This window comes from Danio rerio, chromosome 6 (assembly GCF_049306965.1).
Source record: "Danio rerio strain Tuebingen ecotype United States chromosome 6, GRCz12tu, whole genome shotgun sequence".
NCBI classification, from domain to species: Eukaryota; Metazoa; Chordata; class Actinopteri; order Cypriniformes; family Danionidae; genus Danio; species Danio rerio.
The window spans coordinates 7,847,501-7,875,079 of record NC_133181.1 but is presented as its reverse complement, the minus strand read 5'-3'; the positions used below and the strand labels follow the sequence as shown (position 1 = coordinate 7,875,079).

At 34.9% G+C, this 27,579-nt stretch overlaps 2 protein-coding genes across 4 annotated transcripts in view; both read right to left on the bottom strand.

The window, feature by feature from the left end:
* The window catches only part of map3k20b (mitogen-activated protein kinase kinase kinase 20b), a 43,297-nt gene extending 29,726 nt beyond the window's left edge, over window positions 1-13,571 (bottom strand). For 2 of the 3 annotated variants that reach the window (NM_001366971.1, NM_212842.2), the window contains 3 exon segments: window positions 2,026-2,113; window positions 6,542-6,722; window positions 13,440-13,571. In NM_001366971.1, coding sequence (NP_001353900.1) covers window positions 2,026-2,113; window positions 6,542-6,722; window positions 13,440-13,510 — 340 coding nt within the window. In that variant the 5' untranslated portion in view covers window positions 13,511-13,571. 3 annotated transcript variants of the gene reach the window in all.
* A 2,313-nt stretch (window positions 13,572-15,884) lies between these two features.
* Window positions 15,885-27,579, bottom strand: part of rapgef4b (Rap guanine nucleotide exchange factor 4b) — a 71,485-nt gene continuing 59,790 nt past the window's right edge. Inside the window, 1 exon segment of the mRNA NM_001114896.1 lies at window positions 15,885-16,537. Within this exon segment, the coding sequence (NP_001108368.1) occupies window positions 16,475-16,537 (63 nt within the window). The 3' untranslated portion in view covers window positions 15,885-16,474.

Sequence of the window (27,579 nt, the reverse complement as noted above, 5' to 3'; positions counted from 1 at the left end):
GTTATACAATAACTTGACTAATTATTACAACTTTCCTAGTTAACATAACCTGGTTAAGTCTTTAAATTACACTTTAATCTGAATCAAAGACTATAGAATACTTTAGGGGCTTTGTCTGAATACAACTATCAAGCAAAATAACTAGTAAAATATTATGCACTGGGCGACACTGTGGCACAGTAGGTAGTGTTGTCGCATCACAGCAAGAAAGTCGCTGGTTAGAGCCTAGGCTGGGTCAGTTGGTGTTTCTGTGTGGAGTTTGCATGTTCTCCCTGTGTTCGCGTGGATTTACTCCGGGTGCTCCGGTTTCCCCTACAGTCCAAAGACATGCGGTACAGGAGAATTGAGTAGGCTAAATTGTCCGTAGTGTATGAGTGCATGTGTGTGTGTAAATGTTTCCCAGAGATGGGTTGCGACTGTAAGGGCATTTGCTGCGTAAAACAAGTGCTGGATATATTGGCGGTTCGTTCCGCTGTGGCGACCCCGGAATAATAAACATAATGAATGAATGAATGAATGAATGAATGAATAAATATTATGCACTGACTGTCACCACGGGAAAGGCAAAAAATAGTAATTACAAATTAGTTAAACAAAACAGATTAATATAAATAAATGATGTGTTGAAGACTCGTGCTTTATGTCACGACTGAAATCAAAAACGAATGAAGGCAAAACTAAACAAATTGAATATTACTTTATTGGTCACACTTTACAATAAAGTTCATTAGTTAATGTTAATTAATGCATTTACTAACATGAACAAATAATGAACAATACATTAACTACTGTATTTGTTCATGTTAGTTAACGTTAGTTAATGAAAATACAGTTGTTCATTGTTAGTTCATGTTAACTCATGGTGCATTAACTAATTTTAACAAGCATGGACTTGGATGTTAATAATGCATTAGTAAATGTTCAATTATGATTAATAAATGCTGTACACGTGTTGTTCATGATTAGTTCATGTTAGTAAATACATTAACTAATGAACCTTATTGTAAAGTGTTACCACTTTATTCCATAAGCGTGCTGAAAACTACATTTGATCAATGTGTTACATCTGTTCTCCGGCACTTGCTGACTGTTTGTAAATTCAAGACTGCATTTTCTAACGTAAAACTATGTGCACTTAACTTCTGATTAATAATAATACCCATGCATGTCTGAGGACTTCCTGTATTAACTGCTATAAAATCGCTATTGAAAACAAAAAAAGTCTAATATAATCAACAGTGGACATTTCGCAACATGAACATACCTGAAGTTGAATGTATTTATTACCTGGCTGTGTCAATTTGGGGGTTAACTTCTGATGAATGAGGGAAACGGATATGCACAGCACCGTCACTCACAGAGAGTGCGAGTGCGCGTGACACAGAGAGCGCGCCAAAAGAGAGAACGCAAGTGCACGCAACACCAGGAGCGAGCGAGAGAGGTCTCAGTCATATATCCGCAGACTACCACGGATGGCTAATCTCGCTTCTCCGTGGCGTTTTGACACAAAAATACACGTCCAAAATTAGGGGGGCCAAGCTTGTTGACACGGGGGCACCGCCCCCCCTGGCCCACGCTACTGACTCTCACACTGTTATTTACTTATTTAATTTTTTGGCTTCTGTTTTTGTCTTACTTTCTTTCTGGAACCGTTCTTTGCCAGACTCTAACCTCGTTGTCGTGGTCAACTCCTTCCTGCGTCTCAAGTCTGGCTACATACATGGCGAACTGGACCAACTGGTTACAGTGGGAAAGCAGGAAAGGAACGGTGTCATACCGCCCCGTAGCGTTCATTTTAAAGACGAAATGCAGCCATACGTACTTCTCGCTACATAATTCGTGATCTCCAGAAATGTATATAGATCTACGTTTTCAGAATGAGCCTATGTAGGAATGTTTAGGTCAACTATCTTTTTAACTATAATAATAACCCAGCCTGAGAGATATATTTGTGCTTTATGAGAAACCTGTGAGCAACAAGCATTGATTTGAGATCTGATACAGAAAGAAATGACAATTTATTACCTGTGACAATGCCATAGTTGGGTGCTTCCAGAATGGCTCCGTAGAACTGGATGATATTTTTGTGGCTCAGGACACTCAGAATCTCAGCCTGGAAAAAAAGAGCACATGACAGATGCAGAGGTGAAAGTCCCCAGACTGCGGTCAAACACTCGGGCTCAAATGAGTGCTGCATCAATGTCATAAAACTATTTTTTCATTACAGTATGTCGCGGTCAAATATTACGCTAGAAATGTCCGCGAACACGGAGCCATTAGCAGCATTGTGGGACATGTCCGCCGGGACTCAAACCGAGCAGCTTCAGCCAGGAAAGCTGCTAAACTCTGGTAAACAGTGGAAAGGACTACGGCGCTGCTGCTGAGCGTGCATTACCACTGACAGTAACACACATCGCCTGCAAAGCCGCATTCAGATGCTACATTTTACACGTACAGTATATCAAATCTGCTTCAGACAAAGAGAAATAGAGAAAGGCGGGGGAGAGATGAAGGGAAACATGAGGAATGGTCATGGAAAACTGTATTTCCCTACACTCCTCCCTTTCTCAAGCCAATAAACAAGGCTGATGGATGGGTCGAAGACAGGAAATTATGTAACAATGGACATGTTTTTAAAGGATGTATTTAAATTTGAATACTGATTTGTTTACCAATATACAGCGCTCAACACATATGAGTACACCCCTCAGAAACCTCTCATTTAAATTCATATTTTCTATAGGAAGCTTTACAATATAATATTTGTGCACATACAGTACATTACTGAAGTACTGAACATACAGTCAGTACTGAAGCCAAATCTGGAGCTAATCTAACAAAAATAACTTATGATAATGGTCCAAAATAAGTACAACCAAATTTATATGTTAGGGAAAAATATTAAATAATTTTTTTAAAGAGCAAAATTCAAGAGAAACAAAAGTTTTTTTTTTTAATTTAGTTGAAATTTTGTAGTTTGTAATTATTTTTCCAATTTTTAGCATGAATTTAAATCTTTTATCTTTATATTTCTAAAGATGTTCAGAGACTAAAATATTATTTTAATAAATATATCCATTTAATAAATCTGTTTTGTTTTAATGCACCAAAATATATTACCTATATTCACCAAGAAATGCATACAAATATTCATTTTCAAAATAGGGTGTAGACCATATTTATATTTACCACTGTAAGTTAATGTTCAATGTTTTTACATTATATCAGCAGTACGTAGTGCTGTCGCCTCACAGCAAGAAGGTCGCTGGGTCAGTTGGCGTTTCTGTGTGGAGTTTGCATGTTCTCCCTGTGTTCGCGTGGGTTTCCTCCGGGTGCTCCGGTGTCCCCCACAGTCCAAAGACATGCGGTACAGGTGAATTAGGGAGGCTAAATTGTCCATAGTGTATGAGTGTGTGTGAGTGAATGTTTCCCAGAGATGGGCTGCAGCTGGAAGGGCATCCGCTGCATAAAAATGTGCTGGATAAGTTGGCGGTTCATTCCGCTGTGACGACCCCGGATTAATAAAGGGACTAAGCCGACAAGAATGCAACATCTTATTGCCTACATTAAATGAATATCCAGTAATGAGATTTTCTTTTTTTTTATATTATAAAAATTTAGCCACTAATTCATATTTATCCATAAAACTGCTGTAAACACCCACAATCTTCATCAGCGCTGCAGTGTCTCTCTATGCGGCCTCTTTCGGTGCATTATACATCTCAAATAATAAACTCGCAAAAGGTGAACATTTCGCATTACTGAGGGGCCGATTACACCAAATGTACTTTATGCGTTGAGAGGCGCCTTTTTTTGAATGGTTCACTAACGCCTGCTGCGCCTCCCGTTTTTGCTGTTGTGCGCCGTGCGCTCTCAGTTGAAAAAAGTCAACTCTGAGGGGAAATGGCATGTTACGAGCCTTAAAAATACACTTTGGACCACCCCTTTCAAGGTGCAGTAGATGATCATCTTTAGAGACGGTTTTTGTTGTGCTGGTTGAAAGTCTCTTCACATTCCAATAGTACTGATTAAAGTAAATGTATTTTTATGTATTTTTATATTTTGGGTGAGGCATAAGACTAAAAAAAATTCATCCAAAAAAATTGTGTCAGGCTATCTGACTACAAATTTGAGCTACTGCACATCTGTTCGTACGCAGCTCTGTCGTTTGCTGTTCATTCACGAGAGTGAGAGCGCGAGAGCAAGTGTTAAAACATGCTGATTCAAAACTTTTTTTTAAAATCCTGAATCAATATTGGAGATACTTTTGCATGCTGGAGGAAGGACAACACCATGGCTGAAGTATTTCTCTTAGACAGGTAATGCTATATTTAAAACTATTTTAGTCACGCAGGGCTGATGTCGATTAGGTTGTTATGAATAGGTTATATGCACAGAAGTGTTGTTCAGCCACTGAAATCTTCTGGTGAAAGATTGATGTTACAATTTCCAGTTTCATAAGGTCCATTGACAGCATAGATAATGTAGATTTATTTAATTTAACAACAAAACATCAGTAAAAAGCGCTATTCCGCCTAGCCTGCTTTACTGAGCTGAAGATGGTTTTATATTCATATTGGTTCATTTTTGAACAATGACAACCTGTGACACCCTCACTATATTGTTTACCGTTACTCTGAATATTCGGTTAGAAATAGCATGTAAGTATGGCTTAGAAATTAGTGTAATAATAAGTGTAACTCTTGCACGCCGCCGGCTAAGCTTTAGCTTAAGCTCAACACATGAGAGAGGGTTCTGCTGTCATCTGTAAGGTACGCGCTTGTGTTTCAGGAGGCGTAGCTTTGGACAGCAGGGGAGGGACGGTGTTTCAGGGATTTAAGCTAACAGACTAGCATTGTGGCAGATCACCTACTGCACCTTTAAGTAAGCAAAATGTGATGCAATTTCCCTTGACTGATTTCATCCTTAACCAATTTAATGATCCAGACAATCACTTGAAAATTAATCAGAAGTTTTGAACAAATCAATGAATTGTTAATTGAGGCAGAAACCAACTACCGACCACCGGCTGGTGGTTTTAATGTCATTTATTTATTCCTGACAGGCATAAAAAATTAACAGCACAAAAACCCATTTAGTAGGGATGTAACGGTATCAGAATTTCACGGTACGGTAATACCTCGGTATGAATGTCACGGTACGGTATTTATTGAATCATTTACAGGAAAAAACAAAACTTATGAAAATACTCCAAAAAAGTGCCAAAAGTGTCAATGACATACAAATTAGCCATCTATCTGTAAGCTTTGAAACAGGAACTTCAATTTTAATAACAAAAAACTATTAAACCATGTAAAAAAATAAAGTTTCAATTTAGTATGAGTTGAAAACTCATCACATTCAACATTTAATCACTCGCTCACTTAGATAGAGATGGGTTTAAAGGAAAATTATCATATAAATATAATCTGGTGAAAGCTGGTATCTCTGGGTATTTACAATGTCCCCTGCAACAGAAAAAAACCCTCTCATTTGGGACTGAGGTTTCTGGGACAAGAGAGATATGACTTGGCCCAGGTTGACAGCAGTGGGTAACGTTGTGCATTGTCTTTCCCCCACTTGAGAGGACAAACCATGAGTAAGATAGAGGTCTCATGTCTGCATCAATCTGAACAGTGTGCTGACAACACCGCTATTCAGTACGCGCGCGACAACACAGCTGATAAGAACTCGCGCGACAACACCGCTATTCAGTACGCACGCGACAACACAGCTGATAAGAACTCGCGCGACAACACTGCTATTCAGTACGCGCGCGACAACACAGCTGATAAGAACTCGCGCGACAACACTGCTATTCAGTACGCGCGCGACAACACAGCTGATAAGAACTCGCGCGACAACACTACTATTCAGTACGCGCGCGGCGACAACACCCGCTTTAGAGTTTTCCAGCTCTTTTTCATCCCCGCTTCTAGCAGCACACTCCATTTCCGCATTACTGGATCTGTAGCGACAACAGACCGCAAGGGATGATGGTCAAGCATGGGCTGATGGGAATTGTAGTTTTCGCTACCTCCCATTCGCTTCATTCGCCTGAGCAAATTTTCTCAGAAGACCTATAGTTTTACCGAGTCATGCGACTACGGTAATATCGAAAAAAATTAATATTGCGGTATGACGGTATTTACAATACCGTTACATCCCTACCATTTAGTCATAATTTTACCTGCATAAATACCCATGTAACCATTTCCAACTGTAAATAAATCAAAATGTATTTAATTTTTTTGATTAGTAATATGCATTGTTAAACACTACATCATTTAGACAACTTTAAAGGCAATTTTATTAGTATTTAGTTTTTTTTTTAACCCTCAACGAGTTGTATGGCGATCTCAGAGTTGTATACTCATATGCAATCCTATTTATGCAGCTTTTGGGTGACGTAAAAATGTTAATTTCACTAAATTGACACGTACGACTAGTTTTGTGGTCCAGGTTCGCATTTGTCTTTGGAACCTAGTTAAAAAACTGACAATAATACATCCATCACCAAACAAACTGAGTCTGTACAAACCTCGGCATCAATCTTCAGCAGTTTTTTGACAGCCACTTCTTTATCCTGTGGGACCCAGTGTGCTCGGTACACACTCCCAAAACTCCCGCCGCCGCAGTTCTCATAAAAGCGAATGTCATCGAAAGGGATCTGAACGAAACTGGCGCTGAGGGACGACATCTCATACTGACATTCACGCTGACTGTAGAAAGAGAAACAGAGACATATATATTCTGTATAAATACATTTAGAGCTTCAATTTACGATTACTGTATGGCCAAACACAATCTCAAACATGAGCAGTTTTTACAAAGGTTGCAACATCCATGATAAGATGCAGAGGAATCCCACACTTTGCTGTCTGAGGCCATGAATTAAAGATAATAATGTTCTCAAAAACATTCAGTTTCTCGCAAATACTTATTGTTTTTGCTTTATAAGACACCAATGTGTTGTCAGGAGTCACAGATTATAATATTAAAGGGATAGTTCATTTGAAAATCAAAATTTACTCACTATTTACTTACTGCTGAGTGTTTTAAAACCTTTATGACTACGAGTTTCTTCATTTTTCTTTCTCCAGGACTGAGTTTGGACACGCCTGACTAGTAGGTAACACAACTATATATATTAGGAATGCCACGGTTCTCAATATAATATTGAACCGTATGGTACGACCTCTACGGTTCAATACGCGCTTGTGAATTTCGGTTTTCTCGGTTTTGCGTTTAAATAATTTGTGTGCGTTTTATATCTCCCCGAGTTGACTGTGTTTGCCTCTAAATACATGAGCTGAGATGAGGAAACTCCTCCCTGCGACTAAATATCCAATCACTATGCTCTAAACTTAGGGGGCGCTCAACCATCATTCCACACTTTAACATTGCGAGCGACGGTGAAGTGAGGCTGAAGCGACAGTACAAGGAAGCGCCAGCAAAGTGAGGCAACAGTACGAGAAAGCGCCGGTGTCTTTCAAATCTGCGGTGTGAGGACATTTGCCGGTAAGTATAATGCCAATAAAAGAAAAAACGGTGAACAAAAAATAACTGTGTGCAAGCATTGTTTTACACGTATAACCATGACTGCACATCTGCAGCGCCCTCACCCAGCAATATCACTGTCTGAAGGCAGGATAGCAGAGAAGGTAATAAAGTCCTCCAAATAGCAACAATCCCTCGCTGAATCTTTCAAGCAAACATACCCAACTGGTTCTGAGAGACACATAAAATAACCAAGGTAGTGCGGGTGTTTATTGCTAAAGATTTGAAGCCATTTTCGGTGATTGGAGATGTGGGCTTTTTATAAAAGCACTCGATCCGCGTTACAGACTACAGTGTCGCATTTTTTCAGCACCGAGATAATCAAGATGGTTTATTTATATTTACTTAAGTACAAATCTGTTCATTTGAAATGGCCAATTTATCTTTATTAACTTCACATGTATGTTTATTCTCAAAGTGTAGGATTTTATGTGTTCCCCAGTTTGTACATGGGCTAAAAGCAGCTGTGAGATTTCAGTATTAATTGTTTTTATACAGTACACTAGGAACTGCAGTACTTTTCTTGGATTTTAAGTAAAACAAAATGAGTATTGCAGTAAATCGTTTACATTTTTTTTCTCCTTAACCTCTTACTGTTGATACTGCCTATAAAATAAAATAAAAACACACGTTTCAATCCATGAGAACCGAACCGAAAACCGTGTTAAAAAACAGAGGTATGTATTGAACCATGGGTTAACGGTATTGTTACATCCCTAATATATATATATATATATATATATATATATATATATATATATATATATATATATATATATATATACATTGTGTTTAACAAAAGAAAGAAGGATCTTAAAGGGTGGCATGGTAGCTCAGTGTTTAGCACTGCACCTCACAGCAAGAAGGTCACTGGTTCGAGTTCTAGCTAGACCAGTGTGCATGTCAGATACTAGAGAGCCTTTGAATGGTCAGGATTTGACGAGAAACAGAAATATGAGGTGACGTGAATAAAACAGTTGATCCATTTAAGCGGAAGTGACAAACTATAGGCTTTACATGCTTATATCAAGCTTATATCTTCTAAACGCGAATTTTGTCACCTTTTTGGAGCTTACCAGCTTATAGATATCCTAAAAACTAACAATAGATACTAACATCTAAACAACTTTATTTTAATTTCATGGGACCTTTAAAGAGAAAGCTACAGCCATGCATGGAAAACTGCTGCATTATCATGACTGTTACGCAATCGGAGGAAGGGGGGAGTTGTGTTGAGCGGGGGGGTCTGTGTGAAATGTCGACCCCTTCTGTGTGATTTACAATGTGATCCTTTACATGTTCGCATAACTGCCGAATGACTTGCCATGTATCTGCCTTGGGTTTACTCACCACATCTGCAACTGGACTCCTGCCACTTTTTTGTCTACATGAAACCTCAGGCATTATCAGAACACAAAAGAGAGGCAGAAATAAGATTGATAAACATCAACTGTACTGTTTTAGAGATTATCTCTGTTTACGTGAAAAAAAAGAGAAAATCCTGCAGATGCTCTCCAGAATAAGCATATAATGATTAGGTAGAAATGTAGCCATCTGTTTATGATTTTGCTCTATAATTCATAATCAAATATCAGAGCTCTGGAAACTGGCAATTGAACTGCAAAATGAGAAAGACAGGAAGTTCAGCACTGACATGGCAATGCACTTGTTGACGTGGTTTGTTTTTTTGCGCTTACAGTATGAAGACTCAAGGACATTCAAAACTGCCTGTCACAATGTTGGCCTCATAATTTTTTAATGGTTTCTCATGTCTCTATGATATTCTGATATGGCACACTGGGTTTATCTAAACTGCCTCTATCAAAAACGTCTCTATCAAATTCTGTCATCTAAATATGAAAATCTGATGGCCATATATGAACATAAATAAAATAAATTAATTAATAAATATAAATACATTTAAATAAACAAATATAAAATAAATACATAAATACATTTAAATTAAATCAATAAATAAAAATAAATATGAATCTAAATACATATAAATAAATTTAAATGAACAAATAAAAATTAAACAATAAATATAAATAAATTTAAGTAAACAAATATGAATTAAAACAATCAAAATAAACAAATATAAATAAAAAAATAAATATAAATCAATTTTAATAAATAAATATAAAATAATTAAATAAATATAAAATAAATAAATATAAATAAAAATAAATAAATATAAAAGAAATAAATAAACAAAAATCGAATTAAATAAATATAAATAATAAAAATATAAATAAATATAACAAAAATAATGATAATAATAATAAACACATAAATAAATAAATAATAAATCAGTTATTTAACTAATTAAAATAATTATTATTATAATTTAAATTATTAAATTATTGTTTAAAGTTTAAGTTATCGCTAATATATTTTAACATGCACATATTTATAATTTCCAAAGGTTGCAAAAAATGTAAAAGCATTTTGCTATATTTTGAAATATGTTTCATTTGACATATTTTATATGTAAAATCCAAGCAACTTGTATGTCATATATGTAATTTACATATATTGCCATGTATCATATTTCTAGTATATGGCTGAGGTTATGTGGTTTTATTTGTTATTTTACTATTTCCTTTGCTACCAAGCAAAGCTATATTAAGCCTAATTTGTCTTAAAGTGATTTGGGAATGTATATTTATTCATATAAAGCACTGTTATTCATATAATAAACATTAAATTGATTGTTTTATTTTTTTAAATACAGCCAACAATTTTAAATAAATAATTCATGAGTTATTTAAGTTTTTTATTTCATTGTGTCGTTCATGCTGAGATAGAATCCATTTGTCCTTTTTGTCTGATTTTCAAATAATCTTGTGCTTCCTCCTGCAAATGATTGATTTTGTTCTTGGCTTAACAAGTTAATTTCAGACTTTTGTGAAATGTTTATAATATACACGGCAAAAAAAAATGCTTTTCTGAAAAAATCTGTCTTGTTTTAAGTAATAATATGCCAAATTTTTCCATAAAACAAGCCAAATAATTAGCCAATGGGGTAAGCAAAATAATCTTTTATTTCCTTTTGACATGAGATTATTTTCCTTGTTTTAAGGAAAAACTCACTTAATTTTGGCATATTATTTCAAAAGACAAGACAATGTTTTTTTGCTGGTCTAGAAAATGCTTCCTGATTTAAGAATTTGTAGACATTTGGGCTTGAAAACAAGACAAAAATAAATAATAAAAAAGTAATAAAAGTAATTTTTGCAGTGTATGGGTACAAATAATGCGGCAAAACAATTAGAAAACCATTGCTGCTGACTTGATAACACTTCTAAAACCTCTAACAATACCAAGAAGACCTTTTCACTGAGAATTTTTCATTTTAGGAAATTTGTTTCAATAAATACACGTACATACATAAATTGATGTCAGATTTTTTCTTTCTTTTTTTTTGGCATAAACGCTGAAAAAGGCAATAGGTAAATTATGTACTGAATGTTAAGAACAGGCACTGTTCATAAATAAAATCATCAAATTAAATCCTTATTTAAAAAGTAATATTATTAGAAATTAAAACTACAGTGCGGTTGTGTGTGGCGCAGTGGGTAGCGCTGTCGTCTCACAGCAAGACGGTTATGTTTGCATGTTCTCCCTGTATTGGTGTGGGTTTCTTCCGGGTGCTCCGGTTTCCCCCACAGTCCAAAGGCATGCGCTTTAGGTGAATTGGGTAGTGTATGTGTGTGAATGAGAGTGTATGGGTGTTTTCCAGTGATGGGTTGCAACTTCGCTGTGTTTGATGTGCTTGATAAGTTGGCGGTTCATTCCGCTGTGGAAACCCCAGATTAATAAAGAGACTAAGCCGAAAAGAAAATGAATGAATGTATGAAAACTACAGTGGAATATAACACCACTAAAATTTCAGCTGAAGGCATGATTCCTCGCGGAAACATAAAAAAACTGCTCCTTTTAAGCAAATCTGGCAATTTGATCATGCTTCTTAAGAGTGTGGCATTTTTAATTGATATTTGAATTTAGAGGTACATAAATCTTTACAAGAACAAATTTTCCTTGCACTAAAAGCAGCCTTTTAAAAGCTGAAAATGCTAAATGTGCTGTTTGAAATAATTATAAATTAATTAATTAAGTCTGGAACACTGAAGAAAACTTATCTGGCAACTACTGCCGCACATGACAGAAATACTACAGTCATTTACTGTAAATACTGTGGTGTTTTTGAACTATACTATAGTAATGTGTATTATATACTGTATAGCATTATAATAATAGTATGATTATAGTATTAATTATAGCGAACTAATAAGCTGTAATAAATACTGTAGCATACTTAGGTTTTTACTAAAGTAAACTGGTGTATTGTAGTATACCCTATATTTGTAGAAAACTGTATTTATGTGATATGTTTATATTACTAAAGTTGTTGTATTACCATAGCAACTATATCATTACCACAACAGATTATTTCAAGTACTTTAATATAGCATTACTATAACTATATTATACTATACTATACTATACTATACTATAAATCAGGGGTTCCCAAACTTTTCAGCCCGCGACCCCCAAAATAACAATGCCAGTGACTCGCGACCCCCAATATCCTCTGAGGTGGTTATAAATACAGAAACCTTGCATGCAATGACGCAGACACACCAATTAAATTTGTGTCAGTGCTTTAAATGTGCCAGAAAGTATAACCTGATGTTATAAAATCAAAACGCATCTGACGCTATTGCTGCCTTTAATATAATGTAATTACCCCAGGGGTTGCAATCCAATAGAACTAGTAACTATAAGCTACTATATTAACTATATAGAATAAAGTAACTATAAACGACTATTTTTATTTTCAGTATAGTTATGGATAAAATATGTTAATTCTTATGTTTTAATAAAAATAAATAGATTTTTTGAAATCACCAGGCGACCCTCCTTCATTGCCCCGCGACCCCTCGGGGGGTACCGACCCCCACTTTGAGAACCACTGCTATAAATGACTACAGCATGTGGGAAACACTGCTTGGTTTTGTACTTTACAGTTTCTCATTCATGTTTATAAAATCTAGCTTCCACAACCAGGCTTGTGTTTGCTTTCACCTCTAATGTTGTTGTAGTTAGATGGTCATCATGGGGGTCCGGTTTCTTATGCATAACTAGTACATGCGTCATTTTTCCCTGAAATCTATGACCTCAGATTGGCTTCCCCAGTTCAGTGGCCGACCTATGTGTCCTGTACAAAGGATATCACTTTAAGAGAGCCCAGATTCTAAAAACAACCCGCATATCATTACTGTGGCCCTTTGGCTGTGACATCAGGGGCCAACAGAAGGCAAATGTGTCACACTTTCAGCTATTTTTGACTGAAAACAGCTCATTCATACCTAAGACTTGAGGCATTGCCAAAAAACAACATGTACTACAGCCTAATATTATTAAAATTATTAACTGTGCATAAATTAGAGGCCACAGGAATAGAAATTTTCACATTAATTCAGCATTAATTGTGTATTTAAATCTTATGTGCACCAAATGGCTGTATTTATGTGTAAAACAATATGTAATTACAATGTTATGTAAATACAATGTTATGTACCACTACAGATTCACCCAATAATACTTTTTAAGACTTCAGAACACTTAATTTACTCTTTGTTTATTATATTTTATCTAAAATGTAACTAATAATACGACTTTTAAAGATTAAGGAGAACTTCTGGAAAGCAAAAACACACTTGACGAACATTATCCCACACTCCTGAAGTCGTCAAAAACAAATTCCCCTGCAGGGTTAAAACTCATTCCACACAGTTATATAGTTAAAAATAAAGTATTACTAACACATACAGAAACATAAAGTGTATTAACATGAAAAACCCATGCTTTCCTACCTGTTGGTCGTGTGTTCCGAGAGGTCCGGTGAAACTCGTTGGCCTGTCGCACTATGAACAATCCCAGTCATAAGATAATGTGCGGAGCCTCATTGTCTCGTGTTACTGCACTTCCATAAGAGGACACTCGCTTGGGACCACTGGACAAATTATGAATCCTACTACGGTAAAGGAGGGGTTTGTGTATATTAAACATGACCTACAGACGCAACTTATAGGAGTGTCTTAATCGTAACGTAATTAATATTCAAGATTCAACCCGTCTGCGTCATGACGAGATTCGTTCGTCAGATTAACGCCCACCTACTAACGGCAGCAATTCAACCAATGAACGCGATATTTTAAGAAGACCTTATGAATATTCATTAGCAAAGGATTCGCCATAGTAGAATGTGACAATTCTTGAGCATGGATAACGGTGTGACACATTTTATGACAATGACAACAGCGCCTCTACACGGACACAGACAGCCAATGAAAAGGGTTGGCTGTTAAATGCTAAAATGTAAATACATAAACTAAAACATTGATTAAATAATTACAAAAAATATTACATTATTTTGTTTATGAGATTAGGCTACTACGTACAGTTGAAGTCAGAATTATTAGCCCACCTTTGATTTGTTTAATCAAGCAAGGAAATTTTCACAGTATGTCTAATAATATTTTTTCTTCTAGAGAAAGTTTTATTTGTTTTATTTCGGCTACAATAAAAGCATATTTTATTTTTTAAACACCATTTTAAGGTAAACAATTATTAGCCCCTTTAAGCTATATATTTTTCAATAGTCTACAGAACATATCATCATTATACAATGACTTGCCTAATTACCCTAACCTGCATAGTTAACCTAATTAAGCCTAGTTAAGCTTTTAAATGTCACTTTAAGCTGTATAGAATATCTTGAAAAATATCTACTCAAATATTATTTACTGTCATCATGGCAAAGATAAAATAAATCAGTTATTAGAAATGACTTAATAAAACTATTATGTTTAGAAAAGTGTTGAAAACATCTTCTGTCCATTAAACAGAAATGGGGGAAAAACTTACCAGGGGGCTAATAATTCTGACTTCAACTGTACATTCAGTTAGCAATTGTTATATATATTAATATAGAGCTTCTGTAGAGTCAGTTATAGTTGGTGCTGCTTGGTTATTATCAATGCTGATTCACAGAAAAAAAAAAAACGTTTATAAATAAAATTTATTAAGATTAGTATTATCAAAAGAAAAAGATAATGGTAATGATAGATTGCAGTTTTCCACACACATCGCGCGCACACACAAATATAATAATCATTAAAAAATAATAACAATTCAGCATATAACAAAAGTTCACCTTTGATTCACAGGGAGAATTATATATTCAGTGCATCAGCCTGTCTGAGCAGACCCAAGAAAGTGACGGATGACGTGCCGCCATAAGATGACAACAGAGACTGCATAATAAGTCCTTATTGGAGAATAACAGCGTTTTCTCAGTGTAAGTTTCAAACTACAGGTGAAAAAATCTGTATAAATCAGGTAAGTGACATTTTAAGTCGATCTCTCTCTCTCTCTCTCTTGTATGTTGTATTGCTCTATTTATGCCATATCTGGTAGTGTTTGCTTTGCTCTGAATTCTTTGGGGTTAATTATGGTGAAATACCAAATAAATGCTACAGAAATACATGGAAATCATGCAGTTCAGCCTTATAATCTTAAAATGTCAGCAAAATCAACTGTTTTGTCATCACTTTAGATATTACACTAGAGAATCATTCACATACTAGCTCTAAAGTGACGTTGGTGAAGTAGCAATGGTTTCTGCTGTTCTGACCCTTCAGCTTCAATGCAAATGAATGGCAGAAGAAAGTAATTCTTCGTACAAAAGGGTTTTTGAGACTCTCCGTGTTTGATTGTCTTTTTTTTATACACACGATTATGCCGTCAAACTGTTGTATAACCGCAATATCACACTCGTAGCATTGCGATGTGGCTGTAAATCGTCACTGGTGTGGGCACTAAGGCACTCGGCTTGCATCCTCATGCCACAACACTTCTCACCTGTGCCGATATACAGCCACATCGCACTGCTACTTGTGTGATATTGCTCATGTATATTACTGCTCTATAATGTATTAATTGAATGTTGTATAATCCTGTGTGATTATATGCTATATTTGCATACAAATAAATAATATATTATTTTCAGTACCGTACATACATGTAGCATACAATATTAAAGCAATAGTTCACCCCAAAAAGAAAACGTTTAACTCATTGAAACTCATTTAAACTCATTGAGGTGTGTAAATGATGACAGGATTTTCATTTTGGGTGAACTAATCCTTTATTTTCTCAATGAAAAACCCCCCAAAAAAATTAAATAAAAAGCAATAAAACAGAGTAACAAAAGTAACACACTCGTTTGGAGTCACAAGTCCAACCACACAAACGACAAGTGTTCAACGGTACATTTATTTACAAGGCAGGCGTAGACATTTTCCTAAAAGAAAATAAGTGCCTTATACACACGCACACACACACAGCGTCTCACTTTCCAAACGGCACAATGAGAACAAACAAAGGCCTTCTCAGACCGATTATGATAACTTAGCAAAAAAACATGGGTCCAACCCAAAAATATGCAAATATAACTCAATGTACAAAATGGCATCAATAATGCTACAGGCTATGGCGAGAGGTAAGTTACTAGCACATAATTGAGCCAGTGGTAACAAAAATAGTCCTTGAGACAGAATACTAATACTTATACTGAATGACTTGAAACTTGTAACACAAATCATTGAGGCCTGGAAGGTTTTATGGAGAGAATCGATGATTGATTTTCTGTGGCCGGAGTCACTATTTGTTTGCATGATATGTAGCTTGTACTAAACTCTTATTTTTAGGATTGTTTTGCGTTGGGATGATAGAAATGTAGGAACAAGCACAGGCAATGGCTACAGTACAGTATAAGGGAATAATGAGAATTTCTGTAACTATGACCTCACATGACTGAATCAAAGGGTGTACAGTAGACTGCATTTTACATACGCACACACATATGCATACGCACACACATGGTAGCTCTTAATACTAAAGTCATTGGCTTGCCACTCGCATACACTCTCACACAATCAAGCACACATATTGGTCAAAAGTTTGAGATGAGTAGGATTTTTAACTGTTTTAAAAGAAAATTCTCCTGCCCACCAAGGTTGCATTTTTAAAAAGATTCAAAACAGAGTAAACTCTTACAACGTTGGAAATATTGTTGCAATTTAAAAGACATGTTTTCTTATTGAATATAGTTTAAAAACGACATTTATTCCTGTGATTTAAAGCAGATTTTTTTGCATCAATACTGCCGTCTTCAGTGTCACATTCTTCAGAAATTTTTCTAATATGTTAAAAAATCTATTATTATTATTATTATTGTTGTTGTTAGTGTTAAAATCTGTTGGATTGCTTCATATTTTTGTAGAAATTCAAAAGTAGCACTCAAAATTAATATTTAACATGTCTTTACTTTTATTAATCTAGGACACATTCAATTGTTCAAGAGTGAAAGTGAAGACACTTATAAAAAAAAAAAAAAAAAAAAAATATATATATATATATATATATATATATATATATATATATATATATACACTACCTGACAAAAGTCTTGTCCCCAATCCAAGTTTTAGGAACAGCAAATAATAACTTGACTTCTAGTTGATCATTTGGTATCAGAAGTGGCTTATATAGTAGGTAAAGGCTTCTAGATTACGCTTATTTTACCAAAATAAAATATAATTTTGCCTTGATTATTAATTATTTAACTAGGGCAGTAACGTCTGACTTTGCTTAGACACAACTCTTGTCACTTAACAGGAATAATGTACAGTATAGAATATAAAGTCATGGTGCAGTGGGAAAAGAGTTAATATTGTGTATGACTCCCATAAGCTTGGAGGACTGCATCCATACATCTCTGCAATGACTCATATGACTTATTAATAAAGTCATCTGGAATGGCAAAGAAAGTGTTCTTGCAGGACTCCCAGAGTTCATCAATATTTTTTGGTTTCATCTTCAATGCCTTTTATTTCATCTTACCCCAGGCATACTCAATAATGTTCATATGTCTGGTGACTGGGCTGGCCAATCCTGAAGCATCTTGACCTTCTTTGCTATCAGGATCTTTGATGTGGAGGCTGAAGTATGAGGAGCGCTATCCTGCTGAAGAATTTGCCCTCTCCAGTGGTTTGTAATGTAATGGGCAGCACAAATGTCTTGACACCTCAGGCTGCTTATGTTGCCATCCACTCTGCAGATCTCTCGCACACCCCCATGCCGAATGTAACCCCAAACCATGATTTCTCCTTCACCAAACTTGACTGATTTCTGTGAACCAGTTTCATCAAAGAATCTTAAAAGTAAAATATATAAATTTCCACAAAACTATGGAGCACTGTAAAAATGTTTTTAACACTAATACTTATAAGAATCATTATAAAAGATTGAGTACTGATTATAATCCATAATTAAAATGATTTCTGAAGAATCACGAGACATTAAAGTACATTGAAAAAGTTGATTGATTGATTGATTTTTTTCATTAACAGAGTAATAATGCTAAAAATTCACCTTTCAATCACAGGAATAAATTACATTTTAATCTACATTTTAATCTGTTTGAAACAGTGATCTTATTTCACATGTTTTACTTTATTTTGGATCAAATAAATGCAGTGTTGGTGAGGTAAATCTTCTTTTAAAAACCTTACTGATATCTAATTTGACCGTTCGTGTATGAGAATGCATCTTGTACACAAAGTCGAGTTGGCAGTGATAGCACATACAGTCGGCAACAGCTCTGGCAGCCAATAGACGTAAAATTGAGTTGTACTGCTGTAAACTGGATATACAGTAGGTGTATTTTAGAAAGAGAGAGAGAGAGAGAGAGAGAGAGAGAGAGAGAGAGGGAGAAAGAGAGAGAGAGAGACTCAGCATTGGTCCTTAGCCCCGTCTTGGCTCCAGTCTGAAGGACAGCTGTGATAGGGTTCTCTGGTTGTCAATCACAGTCAGCTGGCGCACATAATTCCTCACTTCCTGTGGATTCTTACTGGCTGGAGACGCTTCAGCATCTGATTGAGGCAGGACAATGTTAATAGAACCAATTTCAAAAGTGATTGGTAAATATATGAATTTGCTATACAGCACAACACTGTTTGGATTTAAAAAAAAAATTCTGTACTTATTTTTTGAACAGATGATAAAAACAATTATCAAACGATACAAGTGCATATAGCTTTCCCCCCTGTTAATTAGAACATGCCTTTTTATTTATTTAACATGCACCTTGAAATGCCTTATAATTTAGAGAGGAAAAAAACAGGACAAGCAAATTCTTAACTCATGATGTTGCCATATAGCTACATGATTTTTATATTCATTTCCCTGCCACTGTTTCTTCAATGTGACACACATTGAATTTTTTTTTGGAAAGAGAAGTGTAGCCAATGATGTGCTCTGGTTAAGTCACATGACATGCAGGGTTTTTCTGTGGTGTGATTTCTGACAGACTGGTGTTTATTGTAAGTAACTGCTGAATGCAAATGTAAACGTCAATAAAAAACAAAGGATCAAATTATGTCAGATCCACAACAAAAAATCTGAAACATCACTTACAGTAAGTTATGATGACATATTCACAGCTCAAAAAAGTTTTTATCAAATGAGTTTTTTGTAACTCGATCAAATGTGTGTGTTGGCAAACACTGTGCAATAGTGGAACGTGCAATATAGCAATGGGTCAGCAAGCTAGCAAGATCAGCTGTGAACTTTTAAATTGTAACAACAACAACATGAATCCTAGTAATATAATGTTGATTAGTCATGTGTTAATGGCATTTGCATTATGGATAAAATCTAGTTTTAATGGCAGTACTACTGTTGAATAGATATGAATACAGGAAACAGTGTATTAGCGAGCACCACCATGTTCTATAGTAATTTAAAGAAGAAAAGGACAGAACTGGGGCAATTCCAGCAGATAAAAGTGAGGATGAGATGGGTTTTAGTGACTATGACAATAATGCACACTGGACATTTGATAAGAGCAGTGATGGAGACAGTTCAAGTAAGTTAGATCAGAGGCATAAAAGACAGGCATAGTATAGTATATAATAAACATTGTTAGCTAGTAGCTACATTATTCTGAAGCATCTGAATATATTAGACTTGTTATTTATTTGTTATAATACTGGAGAAAATATTTATATTTACTGTATGTTGTACACATGATTATACAATATTAGGTTTGTTTTTAATTATATTCAGCAAAAAAGAATGGAATAAATGAAAGCTGTTGAAATATGAGTTGTTGTAAAGTATGTATAAGGTGTTATTTATAGGTTCTGTGTTAAAGCCTGGAATACTGCAACACCAATTAAACCATTTCAAACAACAAAATTATTAATTATAAGAAAAGTTTAAATTTGAATTTTCTAAGGTAGATCCACTAACGTTGTTGCCATATGGCAACATTTCATAAAGTACCTTAAAAAAAGACATTTTTCCAATTTTTTTTTTTTACAGCACTTCAAGTAAAGCCAATCTAAGACAAGAAAAACAGTCTAATGTTTTATTTTTATAGATTTATCATAATGCGTGCAGTAGAGGATTAAAAGCCATGCTTAAAATGTACTGGATTATATACAGTTTATCTTATTTGTCTCTTTTGTTGTCAACAATGCCCATTTGGGTATTCTGTGTTGCATTGGAAGTTATTTATTTAAAGTCCCCATAAACTGGAAGCTGTTTTTGTTCGTATTGTGACACAGTTCTTAGAGAAACTGAATATTAAATGAGTAAACATTGGGTGTGGCTTGTTTTTTCTGCTGCGAGCTGATTGGATGTAGTAAAGTAGACATTTCATTCATAAAAAAAATTCTGTCTGTTGTCGAAACTGACAGTTGGAGGGGCGTGGTTAAGTATGTTGGCCACTCCGAATACCTCAAAATCACATAATATGAGAATATAACTTCATTTTCAGATTTTAATTTTAGATTACAAGAGCTTACTATTTTTTTTCTTAATGACATGCACAGATGGATTGTTCACCACAAAACTGATCCAATAAAATACTATGGTTAGTTTTGATATCATGCATATTTTTGTTTGCATTATTTAAGTGTTGTGAATAATTGAGATATACTAATACGGCACAATGCAATACTGGAATTGTTGTCATTATGTTTGTATTGTATTTATTTTTTCAGAGTATTTTTGTTCTTAAATATTTTTAGACATATTGTGAAGCAATGGAGATTTCTACCTTTAAACATAACAAGTTAAGCTTTCCCAAATGAACGTCAGATTGTTATTGATTGACCAATCTTTTTGATATACAGTATGTAAAAATATATGTATGGGGACTCACTGAAAGGCTGGCTCCTGCAATGCCTGACCGCTCTCACTGTGTTAGCAATCAGCCGCTGAAAATAGAAAAATATATCACATGCTGTATATATTGGCTTGTCACCCAGTAATTGTTAGCTAAAACTCTTTTAAATGCAGAACTGAAATAAAATGTAAACGCTACTTAAAAATATTAGTTTGCATATAAACGTTGTCTGACTAAAAAAAACGTACTAATCACTGAAACTAAACCTAAAATAATTGTAGGCTAAAGGGCAACAAGTGTACTAAACACACTTTGATTTTTGTTCAAACTACTTATTTAAAATGATTTGAAACAACACAATTCTTAAGTTTTTGTGGGACAATTCGATTGTTTTATGTTCCATTCACTTAAATTTGTAAAAACGATTAAGTTAATTTAATCAATTTGTGCTGTGACAACATGAAGGAATTGTGTGGAACCCAATTCCACACAATTTTTTGCAAAGCAATTCCATCATGTTGTCACAACACAAATCGATTAAATTATTTGTTTTACAAATTGAAGTGTTATAAAAAAATTTAAGATGTGTGTTATTTAAACCCATTTTAAATAAGTAGCTTAAACAAGCAGTAAAAGTCATTTTTTGAGAGAAACAAATCCCTGCAGATAACAGTAAAATGCTCACCATCTTCTCAAAGTTCACCAGTCCGTCAATAAAAGTCTTATTCCCCTCATGGGTAAACGTCATGTCTGAAATAAGAAGAAATAGACTGTAGAACAGAACCGGAATAATATTTATAATAATCAGTCTTGTCTTATGAAGAATATTGTGGCTAAGCCCCACCCAAACCTTTAATGAGGAGGGGCATAAAGGGAATGATTGGCGGCTCCATCTTGGCCACAGTGAGGCGGTAAGCACGATGATTCCTAGATGGATCCTGCGAGCGACAGATGAATCATATTCAAAATCAAACACAAAAATATAATTTCCTTAGAGAGAGATGAAATGTAAAATATCTGACTCACTAGTAAACTCTCAAACTCTGCGTAGAACTTCTTAAATTTACTAGGCAGTTTCTGAAAAAAAAAAAATAGGATAAATATGCATGCTCACGAATTACTCATTTTTATATTCGTTCACCCATAATGCAGAAAGTCAGAATTTAACAATGTATTGTGATTATTTTTTTAATCAAAACAGCCATGAATAAACCTCTTCTGTGGTTTTAATGTTAAGTTTACAATTTGTCTAATAAAAACAACAGCTCCACAAAGCGGTCAGTTTGTGTGTAAATGTGTACATTTTTGATGAGGGTTTGATGTAATTTCTATAGTTGTAATGAAATATTTGCTTAGTTATTACCAAAGCTCTCCTTATTTAATTGTACGTCATGCGCAAGCACTATATGTTAAAGGTACAATAGATGATTGTCTTCACAAACAATTTTAACCGAGGCTCATTATGGATACATACCCCTGTATACATTTCTGGTGCGAAATACGTCCCAGGAGGTACTTTTTTGCCGTTTTTTGTTTTCACAATTTTTCCAATTTCCAATTTCTCTCATGAGTACTATTTGCGCCTGCTGTTCTCACATAAATACACGAGGGGCTGCTGTCGACTGATTGAATGACTGACCCACCTTCCTCCTTTCCTAAACCCAACCAATTGTGTTTTCAACAGCACCAATTGATCAGTGACCACCCACTTCCCTAAATCCAACCGATAGTGTTTTCAAAAGCAATCCAGAAAAAGAAAAGCCCTCATGGTCCCTTGATTTTTACTATGTTTTCAGATATTACTACATTCTCACCCTGTTATTTACTTATTTATCTTTTTGCATTTTGTTTTTGTTTTACCTGCTTTCTGGAAACGTTCTTCATCGAATTCCAATCCCGTCATTAAGGTCTTAAGTCCACCAACGCACATGGCGAGCCACTGGGCAAACTGGTAATCAGCGGTAAAGCCGTCCGTACAATAGTAAGCGGTTAGCTAGTAGCACGAAAAGAAACAAAAGCCGCTTGCGGTGTCATACCACCCCGTATAAATTTTTTTAAGACAAAATGCAGCCATACGTAGCTCTGGCTACATACTTTGCGCTCTCCAGAAATGTATACGTAGGTATGCTTTTGCGTTTTTCGGGTACGTTTTGATCAATTTTATTATGCTGGTTGAAAGTGTCTTCACACCCTAATAGCAATTATTAAACTATGTAGTCCAAATGTATTTATATGTATTTTAATATTCTATGAAAGGTGTACGACCAAGAAAAGTTCGTCCAATCAAAACATTCAGTATAAACATTATGACAGGCTGCCCTACTTGCCCATTACAAAATGTAATAATTCCAGAAGCCTGTTCGTGTAGAAAGAATTACATCATCGGTGTGTTCACAGCCACGGTTCAGACAGAGTACAGCAGGAAAACATCAACAACTTATTTTAAGTTTGGTATTGTAATTACTAATCGTAATTAATATATTACAATTTTTTTTCTCTGTTGAATGTTTCGTGATTTGTTTTATTGATGCTGTCTAGTGCGCGTTTATGCATTTAGGTTTTCAGTGCTATCAAGCTAACGTTAGCCTTTTCCAAGATCTCTAATTGTACCTTTAAGCCAGACTCAGATTAGAGATTTGACTCAGAGACTCATTATATGTGAGTTATATATGTGCTACGACACTGACCTCCCATGTCTGGATGAGTCTGCTCACAGCTGGGTTGCACATGCCCATGATAATGGCGAAGAAAGAGTTCAGATTTTTAAACTCTCGACAGCTGAGGGGGAAAAATGAACAGAGCACATATATATATAACTTAAGTCACATGTTAAATCAGGTGCAAAAATGATCATAAGTTCAATTACACAGGTTAATTTACACAGGTTAGATGTACTAATTTGGTGGGAAACCAAAACCCATTAATGTTCTGTGGGCAATATGCTCACGCCTGTTTCACACCACATATATATACAGTTGAAGTCAGAATTATTAGCCCCCTTTTGAATTTGTTTTTCTTTTTTAAATATTTCCAAAATTATGTTTAAAAGATTCAGGAAATGTTCACAGTATGTCTCATAATATTTTTTTCTTCTGGAGAAAGTCTTATTTGTTTTATTTTGGCTAGAAAAAAAGCATATATTAATTTTTAAACACCATTTTTAGGACAAAATTATTAGCCCCTTTGAGCTAAAATTTTTTTTCGACAGAACAAACCATCGTTATACAATAACTTGCCTAATTAGCCGAACCTTTCTAGTTAACTTGATAAACCTTGTTAAGCCTTTAAATATCACTTTAAGCTGTAAAGAAGTATCTTGAAAAATATCTAGTCAAATATTATTTACTGTCATCATGGCAAAGATAAAATAAATCAGTTATTAGCAATGAGTTATTAAAACTATTATGCTTAGAAATGTGTTAAAAAATCTGCTCTCCGTTAAACACAAATTGGGGAAAAAAATAAACAGGGGGCGAATAATTCAGAGGGCTAATAATTCTGACTTCAACTGTATAGATAGATAGATAGATAGACAGACAGACAGACAGACAGACAGACAGATCTGTGCAGCAGCCGCCGATCCGCTGCTCACGCTCAGTTCACGCGTGCGGTGTGAAAGGGATCCCACCAAAATTTAGCTGGGACTTTTTTTTTGGTATATTTGTGCCCTAAAATGACTGATTTTGTGATGGTTTTACTCAAAAAATTGTGACATTATTTGCTTGAATTCTTGAGTTTTGTTATGTAACTGTAAATAGAACACCAGTGTTCAATCACCATGTAAAAGAACATTTTTATTCATTCATTCTCCTTTAGCTTAGTCCCCTTATTCATCAGGGGTCAACCCATACACCCTCACATTCACACTCATACACTACGGACAATTTATTTCATCCAATTCACCTATAGCGCATGTCTTTGGACTGTGGGGAAAACTGGAGCACCCAGAGGAAACCCACGCCAACACGGGGAGAACATGCAAACTCCACACAGAAATGTCAGCTGTCCCAGCTGGGACTCGAACCAGCAACCTTCTTGCTGTAAGGCGACAGTGCTAACCACTAATCCACCGTGCCGCCCCAAAGTACATTTTAAATTTATATATAGATTAAAGGCACAAGCAGTTTGCAAATCTGACCCATGGCGTGTGCTGGACAACTCACTGGGCGGCGATCTTGATGAACTTCTTCAAGAGCTGCACCCGTTTGCTGAGCGTCCCGCAGAGACAGACCTCCGTCACCACCCACAGCTGCAGCTGATTGAAGCGCCGCAGAAACAGCTCCAGATTGGCTGTGGATCGTCGGTACGCCTGCCGTCCAAATGTGTGATACACCAGCTCATACTGCACACAAACACACGCAATGTCAACACAGCGTTTTCCTCTTTATATGCACCAAACACTTTCTTATAAACACTCCATGTTTCTGGAAAACCCTGTGCATGGCTGAGTGTGCTTCACACAGGTGAGTGGGCTGGACAAACTGCCTGCAGAGGACACAATCTTTCCTCTCTGTGTGCGTGTATATATATGTTTGTGTGTATGTATATGTATGCATGTATTTGTTTGTGTATATGTGTTTGCATGTATACATAAAAAACATTGCTAAACTAACATTGCCTTGTCACGGCATCTACTGTATATCCCGCTACTCTATTCTTTTATTCTCATGTTTTCAGTCGCTGATTAATTAATAAATGTATATGTCATGCTGCTTGTTTTTTTAAAGACCTCATTTGTGTGTGCGTGAATCACTGCATGTGGGTTTTTACCTCATGTACGCAGCTGAAAAGTTCCCAGTCGTACTGGGTCATCTGAAAGGCCAGATCTTTAGAGCTCATCAGCTCAAAACTGGACATAGAACCTGTGGACGGACCCTCCTGCTCTGGAAGTGGATTCTGCACATATACAGTTGAAGTCAGAATTATTAGCCCTCCTGAATTTTTTAACCCCCCAGCTTATTTTTTTTACCCTGCGTTATCTGTTTAACGAAGAGAAGATTTTTTCAACACATTTCTAAACATAATAGTTTTAATAACTCATCTCTAATAACTCATTTATTTTATCTTTGCCATGATGACAGTAAATAATATTTGACTAGATGTTTTTCAAGACACTTCTATACAGCTTAAAGGGATATTTAAAGGCTTAACTAGGTTAATTAGGTTAGGGTAAGGGTAATTAGGCAAGTTATTGTAAACAATTTTTTTTCTGTAGACTATCGAAAAAAAAAATAGCCTAAAGGGGCTGATAATTTTGCCCTTAAAATGGTGTTTAAAAATGTAAAAACTGCTTTTATTCTTGCCAAAATAAAACACATAAGACTCTTTCCAGAAGAAAAAATATTATCAGACAAACTGTGAAAATTTCCTTGCTCTGTTAAACATCATTTGGGAAATATTTAAAATAGAAAAAAAATTCAAATGGGGGGGCTAATAATTCTGACCTCAACTGTATATCCAGAATCAGAATAAGCATAATGAAGCACAAAATTTACAGAAGCTCAGGGCACAAATCAACACAAGACGACAGAAGGACATTTAAAAAAGTGGAAAATAAAGTAAACAATAAAAAACATAATACAATGATATACAGTATATACACATCTAGATGATCTAGATGTAAAATGAAACTCAAAATGAATACCTCAAATACAAATAAAAACAATATAAAAATAAATAATTGGCTTTTATTTATTACATTTTCATAAAAGGTTTTTTTGTTTTTATGCCTAAATGTTTTAGTGGATACCAGAGATCTATAGTGTTTGGCTTAGGGAAGTAGTATATAGTCACACTATTACTAGCAGTGTCCATACATATTTGCACATATATTTACACACTTACACTACTGGTCAATTGTTTATTAGAGTGCAAATATAATGATTTCTGAAGAATAATGTGATGCTGGAGACTGGAAAGGCTGCTGAAAATCCATATTTGTCATTTCAGGTGTGCTTAAAAATATATAATAATAAATAATTATTTAAATAAATAGATAATTAAATAATTAAATAAATAAATAATTGAATAAATAAATTTATTAATTATTTATTTAATTAATTATTAATTTTTAATAATACATTATAATATAATATAATATAATATAATATAATATAATATAATATAATATAATATAATATAATATAATATAATATAATATAATATAATATAATATAATATTTTCCCAGAGATGGGTTGTAGCTGGAAGGTCATCCACTGCGTAAAAACGTGCTAAATAAGTTGGCGGTTCATTCTGCTGTGGGGACCCTGGACTGATAAAGGGACTGAGCCAAAAAGAAAATGAATAATATAATATAATATAATATAATATAATATAATATAATATAATATAATATAATATAATATAATATAATATAATATAATATAATCTTGGCATTCTTTTCAAAAATATGCTTTATTTTTGTATAATTTTGCTTAGTTACAGAGGTTACAGAGGTAGTGCAGAAACTACACACTTCAGTATGCTCACTCACTATACACATATGTAGAAACCCACTGTAGTACAAAGACAATTAACTGTGAGTGCCATTCACCACTTTATACAGCAAGTGTGGCTTAAGTCACCAGTTTATACCGCAAGTGTGGCTTAAGTCACCACTTACTCACCAGTGAATCAAGCAGCTCTCTAGGGCAGACAAACATGCGTCCGTTCACTCCCAGAGACTGGAACACCGACACATCATTGGGCTTTAAAATCTGCTTTTCTGTACAGAAGCAAAGAGCAGAATTAGCCA